Genomic DNA, 22,761 nt, shown 5'->3' with positions numbered 1-22,761 from the left:
TTCCTGGACATATTCTTTAAAGGAACATCATAAAAATGTGTCACCAGACTTGATTGAAAAGAGGATGGCAGTTCTTTTATGTCGTTATTATTTATATCTTTCCTTTCACTGTGCCTTTGGGTGTTAGGGAGGTTTTTAGCTTTACTAGTCACCAGGACTTTGAAAGGGTTTTTATTTCTCCCAAGACCTAGTAGTTTGTGATTGCTTTCCCCCCTATTTACATGTGTATCTTGTGGAAAGAAAATATGTTTATTACAACAAGCCATTACATACGCAAGACAAATACTGCGTCTCATCTCACAGAGTCCTCTTATTCCCCTGGGCCTTTTCTCCTCCCAGGGGATCCTCTCTGCAGAACACCACCACCAAAGTCAAAATTAGAAAGCATCTGCCTTCCTGGCCACCTGGGAGGTGACTTTAGGCAGGGAATTAGTGAGGAGTCTGTAGGATTCATCACACCACCCGTCACGCTCAAAGATATTTGCCGGTAACCCTTCCATTGCACTTCAGGATCCTATGTTTAACCATTGTAATGCACAGAAGCTATATCCAGGTATCCTGTTATCACACTTAGAAGAGGGCATTTTTGGTAGCTTTTATAGAACCTAATATTTATTTATCATGTCTATAAAAGTGGCCCGTTGATTATGCTCAAAGACTACCAACATCCTAGATCTTGGTAGCCTGCCTGCCACGCCTATAAATATACTAGCACAGCCAGTCTTCATGCCTAGAAGACCTGAGGGTAACCTCTCCATAATGCGTAGAAAAATCTATACGGGTAGCTGTTTTTCTCCCACAGATAATCCGATGACACAGTAACATTAAGGATAAGCTCCATCTGAGCTCTAAGTACGTATACACGCACCACTTTGGTGGACACCTGCCACAGGCAGGGCAATCCATCCACACACATTAGAATGCAGCTACAACTCATGACAAAATCTAGTCTAGCTGGACACTAAGCGGTTTGAAGCCTACTTACATCAAACTTGCCTCAGCACCTCTGCCACTGGGATACAGTGACATCCTACGACAACATTTGGGATTGCTGGATACATAACGAGTCTCTTGCACTTGCACACACTTGTGACCTCCCCCAGCACCCTCCCACATGCCTGACCTCTTGGGTTGCTTACAGGAGCTTGGCCAGCCCACCTAACTCCTTATTTTGGCCAAATTGTACACACGCATTGTAAACCTCTATGAGAATTTCCCATACTCTGGACTGCAGTCCCTGAGGGCGGTCCCACCACAAGCCCATTGAGACTATAATAATGGTAAAAGGCGCTATAAAAATGACAACTACAATACAATACAGTACAAACATGGGCTAAAAAGCCATACCATTTAGAATTGGTTCTCAGGGTAACATGTGAAGACAATCCAGCCATATCACCAACAGTTCATTAAGCATATAAAAACATGTTCTTGATTCCTGTGTCCACAACGTATGCTGGCACTGCATTGTAAGTCACTTCCATGTAGCTGCAGTTACAATGTACCTAGTCCAGTAAGGAACACTGTAAATCACTCCCATGAGGTGGCAGCCACAATCTATGCCACGAATGGTAACTGTAAATCACTTTCATGAAGCAGCAGCCAGAGTCTATGCCAACATAGTCACTGTAAATCACTTACATGAAGATGAGAGCAGACTGTAGGCCATCATGTGCACTGTAAATCATTTTCATAAAGCTATGTTCATACTCTATGGCAACAAAAGTCACTTTATATTACTTTAATGAAGCTGAGCCCACACTACATTCTAGCAACATTACTAGAGCATTGCAAGCTTATGGTATGGCACCCACATTATATGCTAACAAGTATCACAGTATTTGACTTAGGTGATGTACCACATTCAATATGGAATGGCACTGTCGCTTTAGATAGCCTTCTAATGTTTTCAATTGTCTGCCATACAAAACACATGCATGCATTGCATGCACATGCACACTCACACCCAGACTCTCACATACTCAGTCAGCAGACTCAACCACAGACACCTAGGCATCCACACACTCAAACACACATTATGACTGCAGCATACACATATATACAAGCGCAGGTCCTGTCAAAACTCTCATGCACACAAATACACACACTCTCATACATACATACAATGCATGTTTTACACTCACAAACATGTACACATAGAGTACAAACACTGCTTTTTAAAAAAACACAACTTTGGGTCATCTGCTGAGTTTTTTCTTCACAAGAGGTGGCAGAAGAACAGTTACGCTGGCAGGTAGTGCCCGGAGCAGACATGAACATGCTGGGCACTCACCACAGAATCTCAGTTTGGTTACTTAGCAACCCCAGAGGGTGTGGGGTCAGCATGCTGAGCCATTCACCCATGAGTGCTTTCATTTGCTAGAATAAATTAAGTGCTCTGAGCCAAACCAGCCGTGCTGGAGGCAGGGGGCATACAGGGCAAATAAGGAGAGCAGCCCCCACCCCTCTTCTCACCTCTGGTTGCACCACATTGTACCTCATGAACCAGAATTGTAGGGAGTAAAGAGTGGAGGCCAGAGGAACAAACACCTGGCATACAAAATGCGTTATTCCTCTCCTGTGATGTCCTAGCAGTTGATTATAAATTTCATAATCCTCTACCATAATATCACAGCAGGTGTGTGTCTGAACTCTGCAGCGGCATTGTTTTCTTCGTGCTGCCTTTTTTAACTTAACTTTTGTTCCCGGCACTGCGAGCAAAGGATTGAAGCTCTTGCCGGGAACTGCATTGCCGCGACCCGCTTCCTGGAGGAGGCGGAGTTACAGCCGCCCACGTGCGTGGTCACGTGAGCAAACCAAGCCCTCATCCCTGCGCCAGAGTCGCCCGAGTGGCGTGTGTGTCTGAACTCTGTAGCGGCATTGTTTTCTTGGTGCTGCCTTTTTGAACTTAACTTTTGTTCCCGGCACTGCGAGCAAAGGATTGAAGCTCTTGCCGGGAACTCCATTGCCGCGACCCGCTTCCTGGAGGAGGCAGAGTTACAGCCACCCACGTGCGTGGTCACGTGAGCAAACCAAGCCCTCATCCCTGCGCCAGAGTCACCCTTGCGGCGTAAAGCCCGTCAGGGAAAAGGGCGCTGGCTGTTGTGCAGCTGTTTGGCGCTGATCAAACGGGAGACTGCGGAGGTGTGCCTCTTTGATCCCGTTTGCGAGAAAAAAGGTAAATTTTGTGTATTGGTGACCTCACGCCTAATTAACACACAGATTTGTTACACAATCAAAATGACTTTAACTCTGCAAAGATGCAAAACCAGCGTGCCTTCCCCCGCGGTGGCCTACAATACACCAATGGAGGTTGTCGCAACCAGGTCTGAAAGTAACTTGAAAAAAATCATATCAACCACATCAATAACTTTGACTCCGCGTGCAAAAACACGCCTAAAAACTCAACTTGCAAGCAAAGATATTAGGCAGTTCTGCTCGGTATTAAAAAATTCTACTCTACTTTGTGCAACGCCCTCTTCCCAACAAGAAGACCTCAATACAGAAGGTATATCTAAACAAACTAATGAAGCACAAATGGAGATCCTTATAAGCCCCTCTATGAGGTGCAATGAAGAACAAATTGGACCAAACCAAAATATACCAAATGTAACATCAGATCTAAATCAAGTGGAATCATTAAGGCAGTCTGTTATGTCGAATATTGTAGAGTCTGAGATTTTAGACAACATGCCAATTTCTGATAACACCATGCTTCAATCTACAAATCAAATTGAACAAAAAAAAAGATCCAAAACTGCAATTGGATAAAATAACAGAAATACAAGAGGATGAATTTAATGATTCGAATGAGGAGGTCTTCTTGGAAGAAATCAAACAAATGACGCCTACAAGTGTGATTACATCTCTCAAAAGGTTGCATATGGACTATCACCAATGATGCTCAATGGACTCTACCATTTCGGAAGCTGCGACTTACATACTTCCAACGCCAAGACATTGTGAATCATCACGTGAAAAAGAAAAGGCTCCTGCCAATGCAGGGCTTTTGGAAGTCACTCTCATGGCAGTAAATACAACAATCAAGAGTTTGTTCAAGTTATTTGAAACTCTTGAATGTAAGATTAATTTACAATCGGCTAAGATTGATCATATAACCTCATGGATCCAAACACAAGCGATGCAAAAGGAGAAATGTTGTCGAGCTGAAGAACTACATAATGATCTATCCAAAAGTATTGAAATTGTGACCATTCCTACCACATATTCTGCCAGTCTTCCAACATTTGAGCATGTCATTTGCCCAATTGAAGCGGATCCGCAAGTAATTACGCAGCAAAATACATCATGGATAAGTGTTGAGAATTTGCCTAAAATAGTGAAGCAACCAGCAAATAGAGCTCAATATGATCTTTTTAACAAACAATCACGGAATAAAGGTCGTGCAAGACATCTTATCACTAAACCGTTCCAATCTATGAAACGAAATAACAAAATAACTAATCGTATATTCCGTGCAAAAACAGTGGACCTGACTGCTCCTGCAAAGTCTAGTGTTGATCAGTCAATTGATAATAACATTTCAGGTCAAAAGGTTCCTGTTGTACGTACGTCGTCGAACCATCATATACCACAAATCAATGAGTCTCCATTAAGTCAACTGGTCTCGTCTTTGGAAACAGCAATTCCAAATGAGCCCGCATTAACAAAGAATTTATTGACTCAGGAAACCTATCCAAAGGCTCAATCAATTGAGATAACTGAAAAAATAATGCAAGAAATCTTGCCAACAACGGAGAGGCCACAAATTGAACAATTTAAAGCTACGTTAGATGCATACATTCTCCAGCGTACATCTGAGATAAAGGATCTGGCCGCAAAAAAAAATTCACAGATCACTGTGGCGAAATGCTCTGTGGACACTGCACAACATAGTAAAGCGCTCGCTGAAACTCAGTGTGTAAAAGACAGAGAAAACAGAAGACATTCTGCACTCAATGGGCCTCATTACGACCCAGGCGGTAAGTTACCGCCTGGGTTGTACCCTTACCACCATGGTGTAAACTACGTTTACACCATGGTGGATGGCGGATTTACCGCCCCATTCCAAGGTGAGTGGGGCGGTAAATCCCCATTTCCCATTTACCCTTCCCCATTCCCATTTTTGCCCCATAGGGCATAATGGGAGTGGGGAATGCGCTAATTACGCCACCGTAAATTACGGTGGCGTAATTAGCACCATGGTCCCTTAGCGCCATGGATTTTAACCTATGTCAAAAGACTAAACAAGTCACCAATGAATCGAACTGTAAACAATTCTCCAAAACTCGAGAACATGTAACAAAACAACAAAAACAGGACTTAAAAAGAAAACAAAAATGTGCAAACCATCACACATTAATCTTAAAATGTCGTGCGGCTCCTCATCCTCAATATGATCTGTCTCGCACGAGTGTACTTAACATCTTCAGTGACGTGCAAGAACTAGGAGACCTCACCCCATTTGACATTAACTAAGTGGAATTTATATGTGATACCAATTTGGGGATTGTGCGTTTATGGATGAAATCCAGGCTAGTCATGACCTCCCTATGGCAGGCACGAATGAAACTCTTTGAAATGGGTTTTCTGCTTGCTCAAGATCCGGAAAGAAAAAATAGCGAAATAACCCCGGAGAAACAACTAATGGCTATTCCATCTACAGTTGTTTGTCAGTGCTATAAATGCAATGCTGTTGATTCTGTATTTCTTAACGCCCGTCTCTCTCAGTCATAATCACCATTGACTCAAGAATTCAGTGGGCAAACAGTTGACTTCGCCACACTTGTAAGCTGGAATACAAGGGGTTACTCCCATCTTTTAACTAACCCTAACTCCCTCTTGAATGACGCAGACATCATAGTCCTTCAAGAAACATGGCTAAGTGAGGAACCACTATGGGATAACCATGCCATCGTAATTAACCCTGCAATTATAGCTCAAAAAGGTCGCCCGATGGCAGGGCTTCTGGTAGCCGTTAAAATGGGAACTAAAATACAATTGCAAGCATGGGAAAACCCCAATAAGTTCATACAGTTGATAAAAATAACGATGGAGTCCAAAAGGCTTGCATTAATAAACGTTTACAGAAACCCAGCCGCGATTACGGACCTCTGTTTTTATAAAGATCTGTCCAAAATGTTTGATATAATTGCACAATCTAAAGAAATAACTGATGTTATTCTAGCGGGGGACCTCAATATTGATGCTTTCAAATGTGAATTGGGGAAAAGAACACAGGATTATAAAAAGTGGAGTTCTCTCATGAAGCTATTTGACATGAGAATGGCTAGTGGATCACTACCGGGAGATATTCCGCAACATGCTACGTGGCAAAGAGGAACATCGACAAGCACTATAGGCTATATATACCTCTCAGCGGGGCTTTTCATGTCATTTATTGAATTTAGGATAATCAAGCAATCGAGTAGCGACCATCATATGCTTTCTCTATTGTGGCCAAGAGACACACAGGAAGAAAGTATTAAGGGGTAATTCATAGAATTCAGCGCACAAGTGGCGCACGCGGCTGGCGCACAGTGTGCGCGTGCGAATCCCTGCGCCAGCCGTGTGCGCCAAAATCCAATTCCGCACACAGCGTATTCATGGATTCCAGCCACCAAAACCAGCCGTGGCGCACAGTGGCGCAGCGACCCTGCAGCAGCGCCAGTTACGCCCCCAAGAACGCCTGTCGCGCAGGGAAAAGCCATCAATATACCCAATCCAGCGCAAAGGGCTGCGCTAACCCTGTACCAGCACAGCAAGCGGGCTACGTGTATCACTGGGGTGCGCGGAAAGTACCTCACGCGATTCCATCAGGGTATGTGTATTTCGGGGTGCGCGTGAAGTTCCACACGCGATATCAGCAGGGTACGTGTATTTCAGGGTGCATGGGAAGTTACACACGCGATTTCCGCAGGGTACGTGTATTTCAGGGGTGCGCGTGAAGTTCCAGACGCGATATCAGCAGGGTACGTGTATTTCAGGGTGCAGGGGAAGTTACACACGCGATTACAGCAGGGTACGTGTATTTCAGGGGTGCGCGTGAAGTTCCACACGCGATATCAGCAGGGTACGTGTATTTCAGGGTGCAGGGGAAGTTACACACGCGATATCAGCAGGGTACGTGTATGCCAGGGGTGCGCGGGAAGTTCCACACGCGATTCCATCAGGGTACGTGTATTTCGGGGTGCGCGTGAAGTTCCACACGCGATATCAGCAGGGTACGTGTATACCAGGGGTGCGCGGGAAGTTCCACACGTGATTCCATCAGGGTACGTGTATTTCGGGGTGCGTGTGAAGTTCCACACGCGATATCAGCAGGGTACGTGTATACCAGGGGTGCGCGGGAAGTTCCACACGCGATTCCATCAGGGTACATGTATTTCGGGGTGCGCGTGAAGTTCCACATGCGATATCAGCAGGGTACGTGTATACCAGGGGTGCGCGGGAAGTTCCACACGCGATTCCATCAGGGTACGTGTATTTTGGGGTGCGGGTGAAGTTCCACACGCGATATCAGCAGGGTACGTGTATTTCAGGGGTGCGCGGGAATTTCCACACGCGATTCCATCAGGGTACGTGTATTTCGGGGTGCGCATGAAGTTCCACACGCGATATCAGCAGGGTACGTGTATACCAGGGGTGCGCGGGAAGTTCCACACGCGATTCCATCAGGGTACGTGTATTTCAGGGTGCAGGGGAAGTTACACAAGCGATTCCATCAGGGTATGTGTATTTCGGGGTGCGCGTGAAGTTCCACACGCGATATCAGCAGGGTACGTGTATTTCAGGGTGCAGGGGAAGTCTCACACGCGATTACAGCAGGGTACGTGTATTCCAGGGGTGCGTGGGAAGTTCCACACACAATATCAGCAGGGTACGTGTATTTCAGGGTGCAGGGGAAGTTACACACGCGATTCCATCAGGGTACGTGCATTTCGGGGTGCGCGTGAAGTTCTACACGCGATATCAGCAGGGTACGTGTATACCAGGGGTGCGCGGGAAGTTCCACACGCGATTCCATCAGGGTACGTGTATTTGGGGGTGCGCGTGAAGTTCCACACGCGATATCAGCAGGGTACGTGTATTTCAGGGGTGCGCAGGAATTTCCACACGCGATTCCATCAGGGTACGTGTATTTCGGGGTGCGCGTGAAGTTCCACACGCGATATCAGCAGGGTACGTGTATACCAGGGGTGTGCGGGAAGTTCCACACGCGATTCCATCAGGGTACGTGTATTTCGGGGTGCGCGTGAAGTTCCACACGCAATATCAGCAGGGTACCTGTATTTCAGGTGTGCGCAGGAATTTCCACATGCGATTGGGCCCGTGCGAGCAGGGTACGCATATTTCAGGGGTGCGCGGGGAGCACCACACGTGAATTGGATACGGGCTCATAAAGGAGAGTTATTTCAACAGGATGGAGAGGCCTTTTTGACAGCTACAATAAGTAAGAATTCTGCACAAATATGGCAATTACTCAATCAAAAACTAAACCCAAACATTCTGCAATCACAACTAAATGGAGTTACCGAAAGTCAATGGATAGCACATTTTTCACTACTGTACACCGACAAAGCCTTTCAGTATGATCCTAAGAGTTATTCAGCAGTGACCTGGAACATAGAATGTTCAGAAGAAATAATTGAGACGTTCATAACTAAATCTTCATCTTCGCGAGCAGCAGGCCCAGATGGCATAACTAATTATATGCTAAAACAACATCCACAACTTTGGGCCAAGATTCTGAACAACATTTTCCAGCACATATTAAAGACACAGAGGATTCCAGACTCATGGCGTACATCTATCATTGTGCCAATTTTTAAAAAAGGGGACCGTAGCATACCAGCTAATTACTGCCCGATAGCGCTATTGGATTCCCCAGGTAAAATATTCAATAGATTAGTCTTAACGGCCTTCAATACTTGGACACTTGAAAACAAAATCAGAGACCGGAATCAAACAAGCTTTGTTCGCGGATTAGGGACGTCTGTAAATCTAATGATCCTCAATGCATTAAAAGCTCAAGCACAACAAACAAAAACAGCATTATTTTTCGCATTTATTGACCTAAATGCTGCGTTTTTTTCGGTTTCTCGCGTAAAACTTCTTCAAAAACTAGTTAAAGCACAGTGCCCACAAGATCTAATCGACATCATAGCTGCTCTTCATTCAGGCACGTCCATTCAAATTCGGTTGTCCTCTACTGGCCTGCTTTCTTCAGCAATTAATACATCAAGAGGCTTGAAACAAGGGTGCATCTTGGCCTCATCATTCTTCAATTTTTCCATTCACGATGTCCAAGAAATATTTTACAACTTACCTACTGACTCACCGAAAATGAATGGTCTTACAATACAAGCTCTATGGTACGCCGATGACCTTGTGCTAATTTCTAAGACACCGACAGGTCTCCAAAAGTTAATAACTACACTCTCAATTTACTTTGAAAATAATGAGCTATCAATGAATATAAAAAAATCCCAGATTATAGTTGACACCCCTACGAGATCACAAAGAACCAAGTTCGTATGGAGGGTCAAAAATATTACCCTCGACATTGTCTCAAGCTATAAGTACCTGGGTACTCAATTTGAAGCTAATTCTGTGACTATTGACCATCATCGTCTACTACAAAGTAAATTGAATATAGCAATTTCCCAGTCTAAATTGTTTCTTTATAAATATGGTAAATTTTCCATCGAAGCCTGCCCTATATTATTGGCAGCAAAAAGTAACTCCTACAATTTTATATGGGATGGAGGCACGAGCTTTAACTGACGTGAAAGATCTAGACAGAATGGAAGCTAAATTTTGGAGAAACATCTTACAGCTTCCACAAGCAACTCCGATATCATGCATAAGGTACGAACTCGGTCTTACATCACTCAAGGCAAGATATCATTGGCAGCTGTGTGCATTTTTCAGGAAATGTTTATTGAATATCGAAACTGAATCAATTTTAGCTGTACTGGCGGCATATCTATTTAATTCAAATCATCGATTCATAGTTAAATGGGCCACCTATGTCTATCAAATAATGGCTGTAGCTGAAGTAGACGTAGAAACTCTAATACAGAACCCTAACCGTGCAAAAAAAAAAATCTTTTACCAGGACTGGTTGTTGAATCGTACTCTTTGCCTGCAATATAAAAGTTTCTGTAGTTTTTTGTTTCCAGACAAAAAAATGGGAACTGTTGAAAATTACCTGTTAAAATCACCATCTCCACAAGTTCGCACGGCAATCATGAGAATGCGTTTCAACTTGTGGTTGACCCGAGACATTCTGGCACAGCGGAAACAGATAGACATGTCAGATAACTTCTGTAGGTTTTGACATAAGACATCACAAAAAGAAACTTTAGAACACATCGTAGTGGAATGCCCTGCTCTGTGCTCGTCAAGAAACAATGCGTACAAGAAACACATGACTATGGTCGCTAATATACAGCAGAACATGAGATGGGCCTATTTGCTAAAATCCACGAATATGAGTTTATTTATTGCTTCTGTTGAGTTTCTGAACAATGTTAGCTTGCATACACCAAGCATACACCAAGCGATACTTGATTCTTTCATAAAACCTTTCCTAGTTACTATCACATGTCAGATGCATTAACATGCTCAAGTTCATGAGGCTTAAGGACACATTGTAACATATTGTAAAATTATGATGGCATTAATGTATTTTATGTATTTTACATATTTTTCATATTTTACTTATATTGAATTTTTCGAAGTATTGTTGTAAAAATCTCTTTTGATTAAAAAACAAGAAATAAAATAAAAAAATTAAAAAAATATCACAGCAGGAGGATACAAAATTCAGAAAGGCAAATAGTTGCTAATGGAAGCCATACCCAACACAATAATTGACTTATATTATATTATATGTAGAAGTTGAAATCTTGTCCCAGTGTCACATTTGCTCCTTGGTTTCCACAACTGTTTCTTTGCATTGCCTCATAAGAACTCCATGCAACATGACAGCCCTAAGTAAATGCCATAATGGAGTAGATGGAGTTAGAACTGCTCTATTGTATTGCAATAGAGTGTAGACCACACTGGTTCATTCTTACTTCTCTCTGTGAGACTGCCAAGAGACTCCCTCTGTGCTCAGGCTGTTTACTTCTTGGGGCATTCTAACACTTCTCTACCACTGATAGTGTAGGCAGGAGCTTGGCTCAGTATAAGAGCACGTTCCCTTTCCCATGAAAAGGGGCCTGAGCAAGAATAGGGATTTCTTTGGAACTAATTTTGCCATATACCTTAGATTCAGAATGTATGCCATAAGCCTTGTTATTCAGCAGACATTTCGACAAAAAAGTGGAATGTCAGTAAGTGGTAGATACTGTAAATGATCCGGTGGCTTCCTGAACTCTGGTTAATGTTTATATTTTTTCATATCTGTGAAGATGGCACTCCAGAGGAAGAACCCTCCCAGCTTCACATGTCTGAGCAAGCACAACGTTTGTTAAGGTATGGTGGAGACTAACAACACATCTCCCTGATGATGCCTCTAAAAGAAAAATACTTTAGAAAACTGGACTGAAAACATCCTCCTGGCTGTCTTTGAATCATGCTCACTTTATCCATATGAAATGTCATTGTCACACTGATTAGGTTGAAATAAAAAAGGAGGTCAGGAGGCACTGTTTAGCATGACATCCACATTTGCTACCAGAAGGGATATCAAAAAGAACAGATCACTTGGTTAATTTGGTTAAATTGAAATCCTGTTTAGATGGTTTGTCCATGTGTCCCGACTGCAGGGTGATCCCGGACTGATAGGGTTTGTGGTTCGAATGTGAATTCAGAAAGACGGATTTCCATAGAAGTGCTGTGTAAACACAAGTATAAACCTCATAGGATTGGTTCAAAACATTGCTGCCAAACGCTATTTCAAAAAGAGTCCTTGTGAAGCAGTGGTCTACAACGTGTGGCACTCCAGATATTTAAGGAAAAGGCTAAGATGATATTCAGAATACGATGGTCTTTTATCTGGGGTTTATCGGCTGGTACATTGTGACCTGCTTCAGTGCGGTTAGAGTTCTAAGTGGAGTCTCTCCACACAGGCTCAAGTGTCAGTCTTAGTAAGCATCCCTGGCATCTGTTTGGGAGCGCTGTTTCTTTGTTTCAACACCATTTCAAAAAGTTGTTTGTACACACCATCTATGCTTCCAGGCGCCAGTTAAGTGGTGAAACCACTCTCCATTAGTTTCATCAGACAACCTCAACATCCCAGACCTATGAATACTGTTCTTCTTACTACAAAGAAAACATACTATGCACAACCACTGCATTGAGCCAAGGTTTTTTAATCTTATTACAGCTTCCATCAGCACTTATTCCTGTAGAAACGACGTTATTGTCTGCATGTCAGGCTCTTGCTGGCATTCTAGAGTGGCCGTTAGTAAAGGGTAGGTCGTTGCAATTATCAGACATGAAACACGTCCGCCAGGCAATTTCCATAGCCTGGTTCTGGCGCAGCAGTCAGGAAAGAATGCAGTGGTTGTCTTGACTGCACAACATGAATTTTCGGAGAATACTCATTCAAAACAGCTGGTGATTATATGTGCAGCCACAACAGGAACTCTGACGAAGATCTTGATCAGCCTGGACAGACAAGAAAAAGCCTGCAGTTCCTGTATGACTCATTGCCTTGCAACCCTGAGTCTTGCTGAGAATGCTCCATATTTTAGTATGATTTGCATCTGCCCCACCCTCGCTCACTCTCCTCGCACACCTTTATAGGTTCGTAGCTCTCTGCCCTTCAGTCCTTCTCTCCTTTTTAAGGTCTTAATATGCCTTTCAGCTTCCTGGATACCTACACATTCTTATTGAACTTCTATCTCCTTGTTGCTGACTTCCTGAGCCTTTCTCCTGCAACCACCAGGTAAATGTGTGTCCTAATGTTTTGTCTTTTATTTCCCCTTCCTATTCCTCGATGTGGTGCTGACACTGTACTTGTTTTCCTTCCAGAGTTCCAATGTGTCCCTTTGCCTTTTTTAGCCCCTGCTCAGTTCTTCACATCTGCACACTGTTACAAAAGTGTCCGTTCACGACATAGAGGGTAATGTCTGGGAAATACTTCCAAGTTCACTTATCAAAAGAGCAATAAGGTTGTCACTATTCAGGTTTTGTCACTGATGATAGCGGTCAGACCCATTAGAAAATGTTGTGACTTCTCTGTACACCACCTTCCCACCTGCGGGCCCAACCTCTGCCCCATTTTCGCTTGGTCATCTCCAAACCTGTCCAGAACCTCACACCACTAAATACTTTTAGTAAATTGTAAATGTTCTCGCCTTCAGTCACTTTAATAATACAACTTTATTCTCAAACCCCAACACTTTAATCCCATGAGGTGGTTAAACATATGTTATCTCAGGGTATCATTATTACTTATTTTGACCTTGATTAGTTTCCATTTAATACATTCTAGTTATTGCCGGAATTATCTTATATGGACATTCCTTATCACCCGAAGAGGTTTGAATTGTGTTTGTTGTTTCATACACCTCGTATTGCCCCTTCAGGACTAAGCCTGAGGTTTGTCAAGCTATCAAATGGTGAGCTAAGGGTCTCTTAAAGAGGAATTGGCTCAATTTGGTATTCTCTGTGACAATTTGGGTCTTTGCTCTCCCTTCTACCTCTCTCTACAAGTTGGGTGATTTTCCCACAATAACTTCCTAATAATTAAAATGAGTACCTCAAGCCTTTCTCTATGGCTTTGCAATTTACTGTAAAACTGAAAGGCGATGCAGGATAAAGATTTATTTTCAAAGAGCCACAACAAACGGAGGATCATACACACTCCAGGTTGTCTTGCTCTGTGATGGATGTGTGTTGAAAGAAACAAGGAAAGTGAAAACGGTCACTGTATCTTTGTTGTGAAGTCTATGATGGTGAAACTAGCGAGTAGCATCAGTTGCCTATGGTCGCCAAAGTGTCCACATAGGTTTAAAATAAATTATCCAGTCTTCCCCGCTAGATGAAAGGGCTGATCCCAGGGTGCAATCCATTTGAGGAACCCTCCTAGCCATCAAAAACTGATTACAAGACACGTAAGCAGCTGTGAATCTCCTCACCTTTGGTCAGATGGTCAGCACTAGAGTGTACTGAGTACGCATGGCAAAATAAAAATATCTCCCTCTGCTGTCAGTCAAATAATTCGTTTTTGAAGGTTTGATAGAAAAGCCAGGTGCGACAAGGTGCCAAAAAGTGGAAAGGCAAAGAGGGTGCTAGGGAAAGCAGAGGGGTTGGAAGGTATAAACTGGGCATTCAGGATTTTATAAAGAAATTGATCAGCAGGTGAGGCAGAATGATTTTATTTTATTTTATTTCTTCTGAACCTGGAATAGAAATCTACCTCAATGAGATCATGAAGGAAGAATCCCCAAAAGACTGAGGCTTCAACTGTTAAATGGAGATGATAGATGCTGTGTTTCAGACACAGTGCAGCTCTCCAAGACTCAGAGGCATTGTGATATATCTTTAAGTTGCAAATAGGTCTACTGCACCTAGGCGATACTTTGGTTAGCTTAAAAGGCTTCACTGAGGTTGAATGGGAAAGTCACAAATAGAGAGAGTTGGTGTAATCCATCTTAGAAAGGGTGATGCCTCTGATGAGACAGACTTCCTCTCTTATTGGGTGGGACAAAATGTATTGATGCTATGGGCCACTCTTAGGTAATATGAAGGCATCACGAAGTAAACACAGACAGCAGATTTAAGGTCCAAACAAGAGATATTTATTAACTTAAATGTCAGGATGGTAGAAGGCCTAACTTGCCCTATGCTAAGGTGGGATTTCCCTACTGGAACAAAACTAAGGAATGTCTGAATCTTAGAGTTCAACTTAAAAGTTTGTCTGTGTCCAAAACCTATTCTTGCCCTCACAACTAAAGCTAACCAATGTGTAGCGATGTTAGTAACAAAATAAACAGTGCTTAACTCAAAGTCTGAGTTTCTTCCAGCTCTCGGCTTTCTTTGCGCTCCCCTTCCCCAAAAGCAAAAATGTTCCATAAAAAGTCCCAAGATCACCTTTTTCATGCTCAAGACAACACAGTTCCAAATAGTCCTCAGGGTTCCCTTCCCCACGTTCCAAGCAACACAGTTCAAAAAGCAAAAGGGTCTTGAGGCTTTGCTCTGAAGACAAAATGTGCAGTTCCTGAAGTCTTTGGGTTCCCAAGACTTAGCCAAGTTTATTTCAGTCTTTTCAAAAGTATAATATAACTCAAGGTCAACTTGACCCTCATTCTGGTTTGCCTCACTATATCACTCACAATGCTTCTTCTTAGTCTGTTTTACAAGGTCTTTCATTTCTCCTCATTCAGGGTTCACTGGTCTAGGTGCAGTTGTCAGACTGCACGGTCCATCCACCACAGGTTGCGCAACCAGGATCCCTAAGTTCTGAGGTCACACAGGTTCTTCAGCTCCTGCCCCAGTGGACCAAGTCGCTTTCACTTAATTACTCTTTGTTGACCTCTTGGCTGTATGTGCTAGTGTACATTTCTTTGCCTTCTGTTAGGGAGAATGCTCATTTCTGTGCTAATTCCCTTCAACCTTAGAGACCCCCATCTCTTTTGCTGGACTTTAGGACTTTTTAATTTTTATCCTGGAGTGAGTGAGAGGGCCCTTTTTCTGACTCTCTCATCTGGTTTGGATTCTGTATTCTCTTTGTTTTTGGAGTCTGACAAACTCCAAAGGCATCTACTTTTTGTATGGTGACACACAGCACCCTCAGTGCAGTGTCACAGAGAAGTCCTTTGGATTTCTCATACGGTTTAAATACCTTCTCTTGGGTAAACTACTGTTCCCAAGAGTAGTAAAGTGAAATTCAATTTACTTACCTTTTTCCTATGGAGGTCCAGCACACCCTATTTTATGAGGAGTGCTGGGGGGTTAACTAGTAGCCCTTTTTCCTACTTACTCATGTAAGATTTGCTATGTTACTCTCACTACTTTTAATGGCTGATGGCAGTGGGTCAATGCTCCTACCATTTTTCTTTTCTACCGCAGGCTGAATCCTAAACTGCAGTATAGCAGCATGGGTGACCATTGTGTCAAAATGGCCCTGGTCTTTTTTTTGTTATTTCTTGTTAGTGAGGTCTTTCTTGGTTTTTACTCTGCACACCAAACCAGGTTTAACCCTTTTGTTTGTTTTGCCTTTGGCGGGCTTCAGTGCTGAAACCTGCCTCTGGCTCCAGTGTGTCTGACAGGGCAGGAAGCATGAGAGGTTACCTAAATGTACCCATTGCTGATTGGCTGGCTGGTTGTCCTTGCAGGACAGCCACCCTGCTGTGTGAGTGACAACTAGGCTATCCATGAATAGGAGAAACCTGCATAAAAGGCAAGGTTTCTTGAACTGAAGGCAGAGTTGACCACTGGACGAAATAAACAATGAAGGAATCATGAAGAGAAGCTTGCTGCATCCTCCTGGACCGTTGAACTGCCCGGTGAAGCTCTGCTGCTGTGCTGAAACACAACTTTCTGAATCGACTTGAAAGTTGCTGGGAGCCATCTTTGAGCTGACGATATCTGGGTAGCTGGCAGCGTGACAGAATTCTGAGCAGTGCAGTGTCCTGAGGTCCTGTCAACTAGAATGTGGGGGACTGCTGCCAAGTGGAGCCCAGACTGCAGAGAGGCCGGAAGGGCTGGGTTCAATAGAGTCTCAAGTGAAGTAAAGTGAGTATTTATAGGGACACAATTAACTGGGATCTCTTGCATGGTTAATCTGGCCAGGTGTCAAACTGACCCAAAAGGCAAACCTTATTTCTAAGGTACCAAGAGATAAAGGTGGTTGCCTGAATCAAAATTTGTTATTGGGGGTGTTCTGCTATGCAGACGAGTCCATCATATCTAAACCCATACTAACCCAACTTTAGCTAATGACAGGGTGTTTCTGGGGATTGAAGCTGTACCTATGGTGCATTTGCCTTGACAGCCAAAGTGTTGGATAGGGTGTCTCCAAATCTCTTCCCTAACTTAATAATAAGCGTGGTGGGTGTGACTAAGGGTGAATTTGTTTCATGATGTGTTACAAGCATTATTAATGAACATCAGTTAGGGTTTTGCTAGAACTAAAAGAAAACTATTGGTGTGGAATTGTATGTTTTGTTTTTCCTTCTTTCCAACACCATGCACTGATAAAAAAAATGTACATTTTTCTTGTTCTTCCACATTACCAAGTCTGAAATGTGTTTGGTATATCACACATGGATTTGGAACATCTTTTCCCTCCTATCTGATGTCAGCTGTTACCAGCTTTCCCCTTTCATGAAGTCACTTCCAACTTATCACGTGCCAGAATATTCAAGAATATTCCAGTGCCTTCTAGCACTCATCTCACTCCTTCTTGGTCCAACAAACGCCCGCTGGTTTTTGTCCTGCCGTAATCCTGCCCATTGATTTTTCCTACATTCAGAAAAGAAATTAAACATCCGATACTCTCCTCCTGCACCTCTACACGAACATTGACCATGTTTATTTCCAAAGGCCTCATCATCCTTTGACATCGCGCATCTTGCCTTGCAAATAGGCTGCTGACGCTTTGATTTCAGCTTTTTTTCCCCTGAACCTAACCATCGCCAGCAATGCTTTCCTTTTTGTGAGTTAGTGCACACAGAGCCTGTGGCCTACAAATGTAGCCCACACAAACCACCTCTACATCAGCTAATTAGTTCAAAATCACCCCATTTCAGTTCCTAATGCTACAATTACCCCCCCTGTTAGTGATCCATGTTAGTAATTTATATTAGTAACCCCGGTATTACACTACACAGCACATGTCATTACACACAGCAATTCTTTAGCACATAGCTCCTTATAGAGATAAGCTTAGTTCACTAAATTAGACTTTCATATTATCTTTGGTCAAACATGTTGAAGTTCAGAAAAATAAAGCAAACAGGGTTGACAAGCACCAAGTTCTTCTAACCAGTGCCGCTTCAATGTCACTGGTGTATAAGATTTCCAGCTCAACTGAGTCTCAGTACTCAGTGGAAGTTGGCCCACGATTCACTGAGAAATAATTGAAAAATCACATTACATTTGCAGGGGATTGAACTGGAACTCTTAACATGCCAAGGTCTGCAAAGGGGCCTTAGAGATTACCCACTTTCCAGTCACCTTATATAGATTAGCACTATAACTTTTTTTGTACTGTAGAGGATGTCCTTACACCAAATGGTATGATTGATATGGAGGCACACCAAATGCTACCACCTGTTTCATATTATGCACATTTAGCCATGGTGGAAATCCCACATGAACACGTCTTGTGAGCCTCTGCACTCTCCAGTTCCCACTACACAAAGAAAGAGGGGGAGACCTCAGTCACCACCCCATTGCTGTGTGCTGTAGCCTCCCTGTAAAGCCTTGGAAGGGAAGGAGTAAAGGTTTGGCTCGTGCAGTGTCTCATAGAGCTATCTGTGAGGAAAGCAATCCTAAATAGATAGCACTATAAAAGTTGCTTTTATGCTCCGTTTCTCCCTTATGACCATTCTTCCTGAAAGGTGCCACGATGATAGAGTGGATCAACATGTGTTGCACTTCTAAATTGCAAACTCAACTGTGATCATCATTTTCAAATGGGAAAAAGGGTACTAACTGTTTAACTGCCAAAGGAATTCCTATCACTGTGCAGGCCCACAAAATCAGTATCAAGTCACCACAATTACATGGAAAAGGAATCCAAACACTTTGTAAATCTGTGGCGAATGTAACTTGTTAAAGGACAAAGCAAATTGTTTCTCAGGATACATGGGAGAAGACCTCATCTTTACTTACAGCGCTGTCAATTCCAAGAGTCAGAAGCATGATGAAGAATATGACGGCCCAAACCGAGGACAAAGGGAGAGTAGCAATCGCTTCAGGATATATGATAAATATCAATCCCGGACCTAAAAAATAAAGAGTTACCATTTTAAGCCTAAGTGTAATTAAAATGCTTGAAATGCCACATGATGACAAAAAATGCAGCTTGCAGTAACAGTACAGTAACAGCTGCCTGAAAAGCATATTCAATAATTATAGTGCTGCATTACATACAGAGCAGTATGAATATACCTGATGTTAGTTGGCAATTGGTAAAACACACCCTATTACTGGTGGGGAAAATATGGCAAAGTGGTCAAATCCATTCTATCAGTCTACCACCAGTGGAATAACCATTGCTTAGTTTGTAAGAAAATAAGTGCCAGGGACCAAATACTTTGTAGCCCACCTGTGACATATTGGAGGTCTGGGCGTGGGGCACCACCATGCCCACTGTTAACACCACCCATGACTGCTCCATACAGTGTAAACATATTTGGGGTTAAAGCTACAACTTCCACTGGGCCCTTGAGTATGATGAATGGACTGTGTGATTTACAGAAACCAATCGACATAACATATTAGTTGTGTCTTGAAATAAAATAAATGTTTAAGTCGTACTTTACAACTCATCATCAATAAAATTTTAAGGAGTTGGACAAAGGTGTGACATTTCCATTGTGATCGTTATTTAAATAATAATGAAAAAGGCCTATCTTTCCCTATCTCTAAAGGGTTTCCCTACCTAACTAAAGAATAACTGGGTGCTCATTGTCAGGGTGGTTTTCCAACTCAAAGTGTCCGTCCTCTGTCTCAACTAACCTCCTTTAGTCCTACAACCAACAAAAGACACTAACATAAATAGTTCCAGGAGAATGACCCCCTTCTACTGCTTCAATGGAATAGCTCTCTGGGTGTATTTATATTAGTCTTGGGTAACAGTTCAACTTCTGCACTTGTCGTAAATACCAGTAGAATGAATCACTGCTCCTAGTACAACCGTTCTGCAAATGCAATCTTTCTTCTGGTTAACTTGGTCAATTGCTTGGCTGTTGTTGGATAAGCTTTTATCTTAGTTTCTGATTCCACAATTGCATTAACAATCAGGAGAATTACTCCCTTCTGGTTCTGTTGGTTCAGTGGTTGGCTATCCTTGGTTAACATCTTGCAACAGCATTTACCAACCTTCTTCCCAGGCGTCTCTTGGGACTTGTTTATAGGGCACATGCTACTTTGTTTTCCAATACACAGCTATTCCTTGCCTTTCTCGACCTTCTTGTTGTTGTTAGGAAAAAGGGAACTGCTACCACAGTTTCCTTTTCTTCTTCTAGCACCCTGACAAAGAAGACTGTTCTTGTGGTACTCTCTAGCCTTAGTGTCCCTCTTGAGGCTAGAGTATTGAGGGAGAGTACTCTTGATATGTTCTTATCTTGTAGTCTCTTCGACACACCAACTGAGATAAGGAAGAACACTTGTCATATAATATTTGCACTTGTTACATTTATCACAACTCTGGAGATAACGGAGATTACTACAGAGGCTTTCTTTCCATTCAATACTCTTGACACAACTACTGAGATGAGGGAGATTACTCCTGATGTCTTCTTTACAGTCAGAACTTCTGGAACAAAGACTTAAATGTGGGAGGTTACTCCCGATGCATTTGGCACTTACGGGACAAAGACAGAGGAAAGGGAGATTACTCTGGATGCCTTCTTTACTCTGGGCACGCTTTTCCAATCCCCTACCAAGTCTTCCCTGACCCCTGTTACCTCTTCCCTGGTGGGGGCAGTCACAGGTTCTTCCTGGGGTATTGTGTCACTGCATTCACGCCGAACGCTGTCCTTGCTTCTCTTTCCGCTTCCCGTGCCGTGCTTTGGCTATGTGAGTTCTCCGGCCAGGTGGTGTCAGTGCAGTTAATGGACCGTCCGTTCTATCTCCTGAAGGTCGCGCGACCGTTGGTCATTTCCCAGCTTCAAGTCAGGCAGGTTCTGCATTGGCCTACAAAGGACTCCTGCAGCCTGCTGTCAGCGTCATCCCGAATGGAGGTTTTCTTCCCTGGAGTAGCTTCTTGCTTCCAGGTTCAAACTTCCCGGGTCTGCCAGGCTTTACACCGGCATCATCTGTCATTGTGCCCTTTATCCATTTTTATGTCATACAGTCCTGTCCAGCAGAGTGTCATAGTCCTTTATTTGTGTTCATTGTGTATACTTTATGCCTGCTCTCTGCCACTTCTTCTCAGTACCTTCTGTACTTGGCAAAGGTGTAGTTTGTATAACTCCATCAATCTTCTTCTTCACTGTATTCTTTGAAGATGGCTTGAGATCAGACTGTATGTTTATTTTAGACTTCCCTGTCTTGGTGTTACCAGTTATTACAGGAAGAAGGCAAGGAGTGTTACAATAATATACATTAGTGCTTTCAGATTGTTTCTCTGCCTACTTTATGGGTTGCATGGTCTTAAGGGCAAGAGGGAATGGAGTTTCATCACAGAACGTGGTTCCTTATCCCCATGAGTGGAGTCTCTCTCTGTGAGGTCCCAGTTACTGCCACCCCTAGGGGGAATGTTGCGTAGCATGCTCACCTGCCTAGCCTCACAGGGAAGGGCCCCCCCTTGGGGAAACGTGATGTGATCCCATGAATTGTCACACTATCTTTGGAAAAAAGAGCAAATATGTTTTCCAATTGTAAATTGATGGACACATGCAGGGAAAATCATTACTGAACTGATGGACTTGACTGTGAAACACTGCAGCAAGATCTTCTTGTACAGACTGGCCCTTGTGAAGGCAGTGGTCTTCGATAGTGGCATTATCCCTGACCTGGTCCCTGTGTTGGGGTTGCTGGCTTGTGACAGTCTTGTTGTTGCCAAACCCACCCTTCACCCTGCAGGAATTACAGTAGAGAATGTGCAGCAAATGTCATGCAGGCTGAGTGGAGCAGTGTGTGGGCATGTCCAGCATCAGTGCCCAGCAGTGTCACCTATCAACTAATTATTGTTCATGAAAACTGATAAATAGATCTGCTCTGTGTAGGAATAACTGGGGGGAGGGCGCTCTGAAAAATAGCTGGGGGCTGTGAGTTACAGGGGTTTATTAGCTTAGCATGCACATGTAGTTTTAGTGTGTGGGCCGTATACAGAAACACAGACATACAAGCATATGCAATGCATAGGTTGCCAATGCCACTGGCGCGTGCCAAATGGGAAGGTACAGAGCTCAGAAATGCAGAGCATGCTTTAAAATTGTTCATTTCTGGATAATATTCCATTTGACTAAATTTGCACCAAACTTAATAATATACATACTAACTTAATGAATTCCATTTAACAAACTGAATCCCATATCCTTAACATTGAGTGCAAATTAGTCTATATGGAAATACATGTCTTGAATCCAAATTCAAAATGCGTGTGGCTCTGTTTCCATGGGGTTCTTAAACGTGCAGCATGAGCTAGTGTGACAAGCTGAAATATGCAAAAACTAAAGACAAGCTATTGTGTGCGCAGGAAACACAGGAAGAGATGTATCTTCTTGCTCTCTAGCAGTGAAATGAAATGGTTTTCAGTGGTATGATTTAGATGGGAGGCATTTTCTTTTTGAGTGGCAGCAAGAGGGAATATAAGGACTTGAGTGGGTGTAGCTAGGTAGGCATTCAGGAAAATCCAGAGGCAGACAATCAGAGACATCCACAGACAGAGACATCCTGGGAGAGAGATCTTTGAATGTGGAACTGAAACGTGTCCATAGTCAGATTTTAAGATGGGGCACAGCTGGTTCTGTAAATGTGTGTGAACACTCCAATGAAATGCATTTTTCCTTTCTTGTGTCCAAGTAACTTGTATTGCATAATGCAACTGTCTGAACCGCTTTGAATTTTAACATCCTATAAAAACCAAAATGTTTGAAAACGAACTGGGTTGTGCTCTTATTATGT

General features: G+C 43.0%; 1 protein-coding gene across 1 annotated transcript in view; it reads right to left on the bottom strand.

Annotated features, from left to right (window-relative positions):
* Positions 1-22,761, bottom strand: part of SLC6A3 (solute carrier family 6 member 3) — a 639,528-nt gene that overhangs the window by 142,917 nt on the left and 473,850 nt on the right. Inside the window, exon 9 of the mRNA XM_069620436.1 lies at positions 18,799-18,911. Coding sequence (XP_069476537.1) covers positions 18,799-18,911 — 113 coding nt within the window. The remainder of the gene's footprint in view (positions 1-18,798; positions 18,912-22,761) is intronic.

Source organism: Ambystoma mexicanum, chromosome 5q, assembly GCF_040938575.1.
Source record: "Ambystoma mexicanum isolate Mex_15411 chromosome 5q, UKY_AmexF1_1, whole genome shotgun sequence".
Lineage (NCBI taxonomy): Eukaryota > Metazoa > Chordata > Amphibia > Caudata > Ambystomatidae > Ambystoma > Ambystoma mexicanum.
This window is presented reverse-complemented; position numbering and strand designations above follow the sequence as displayed.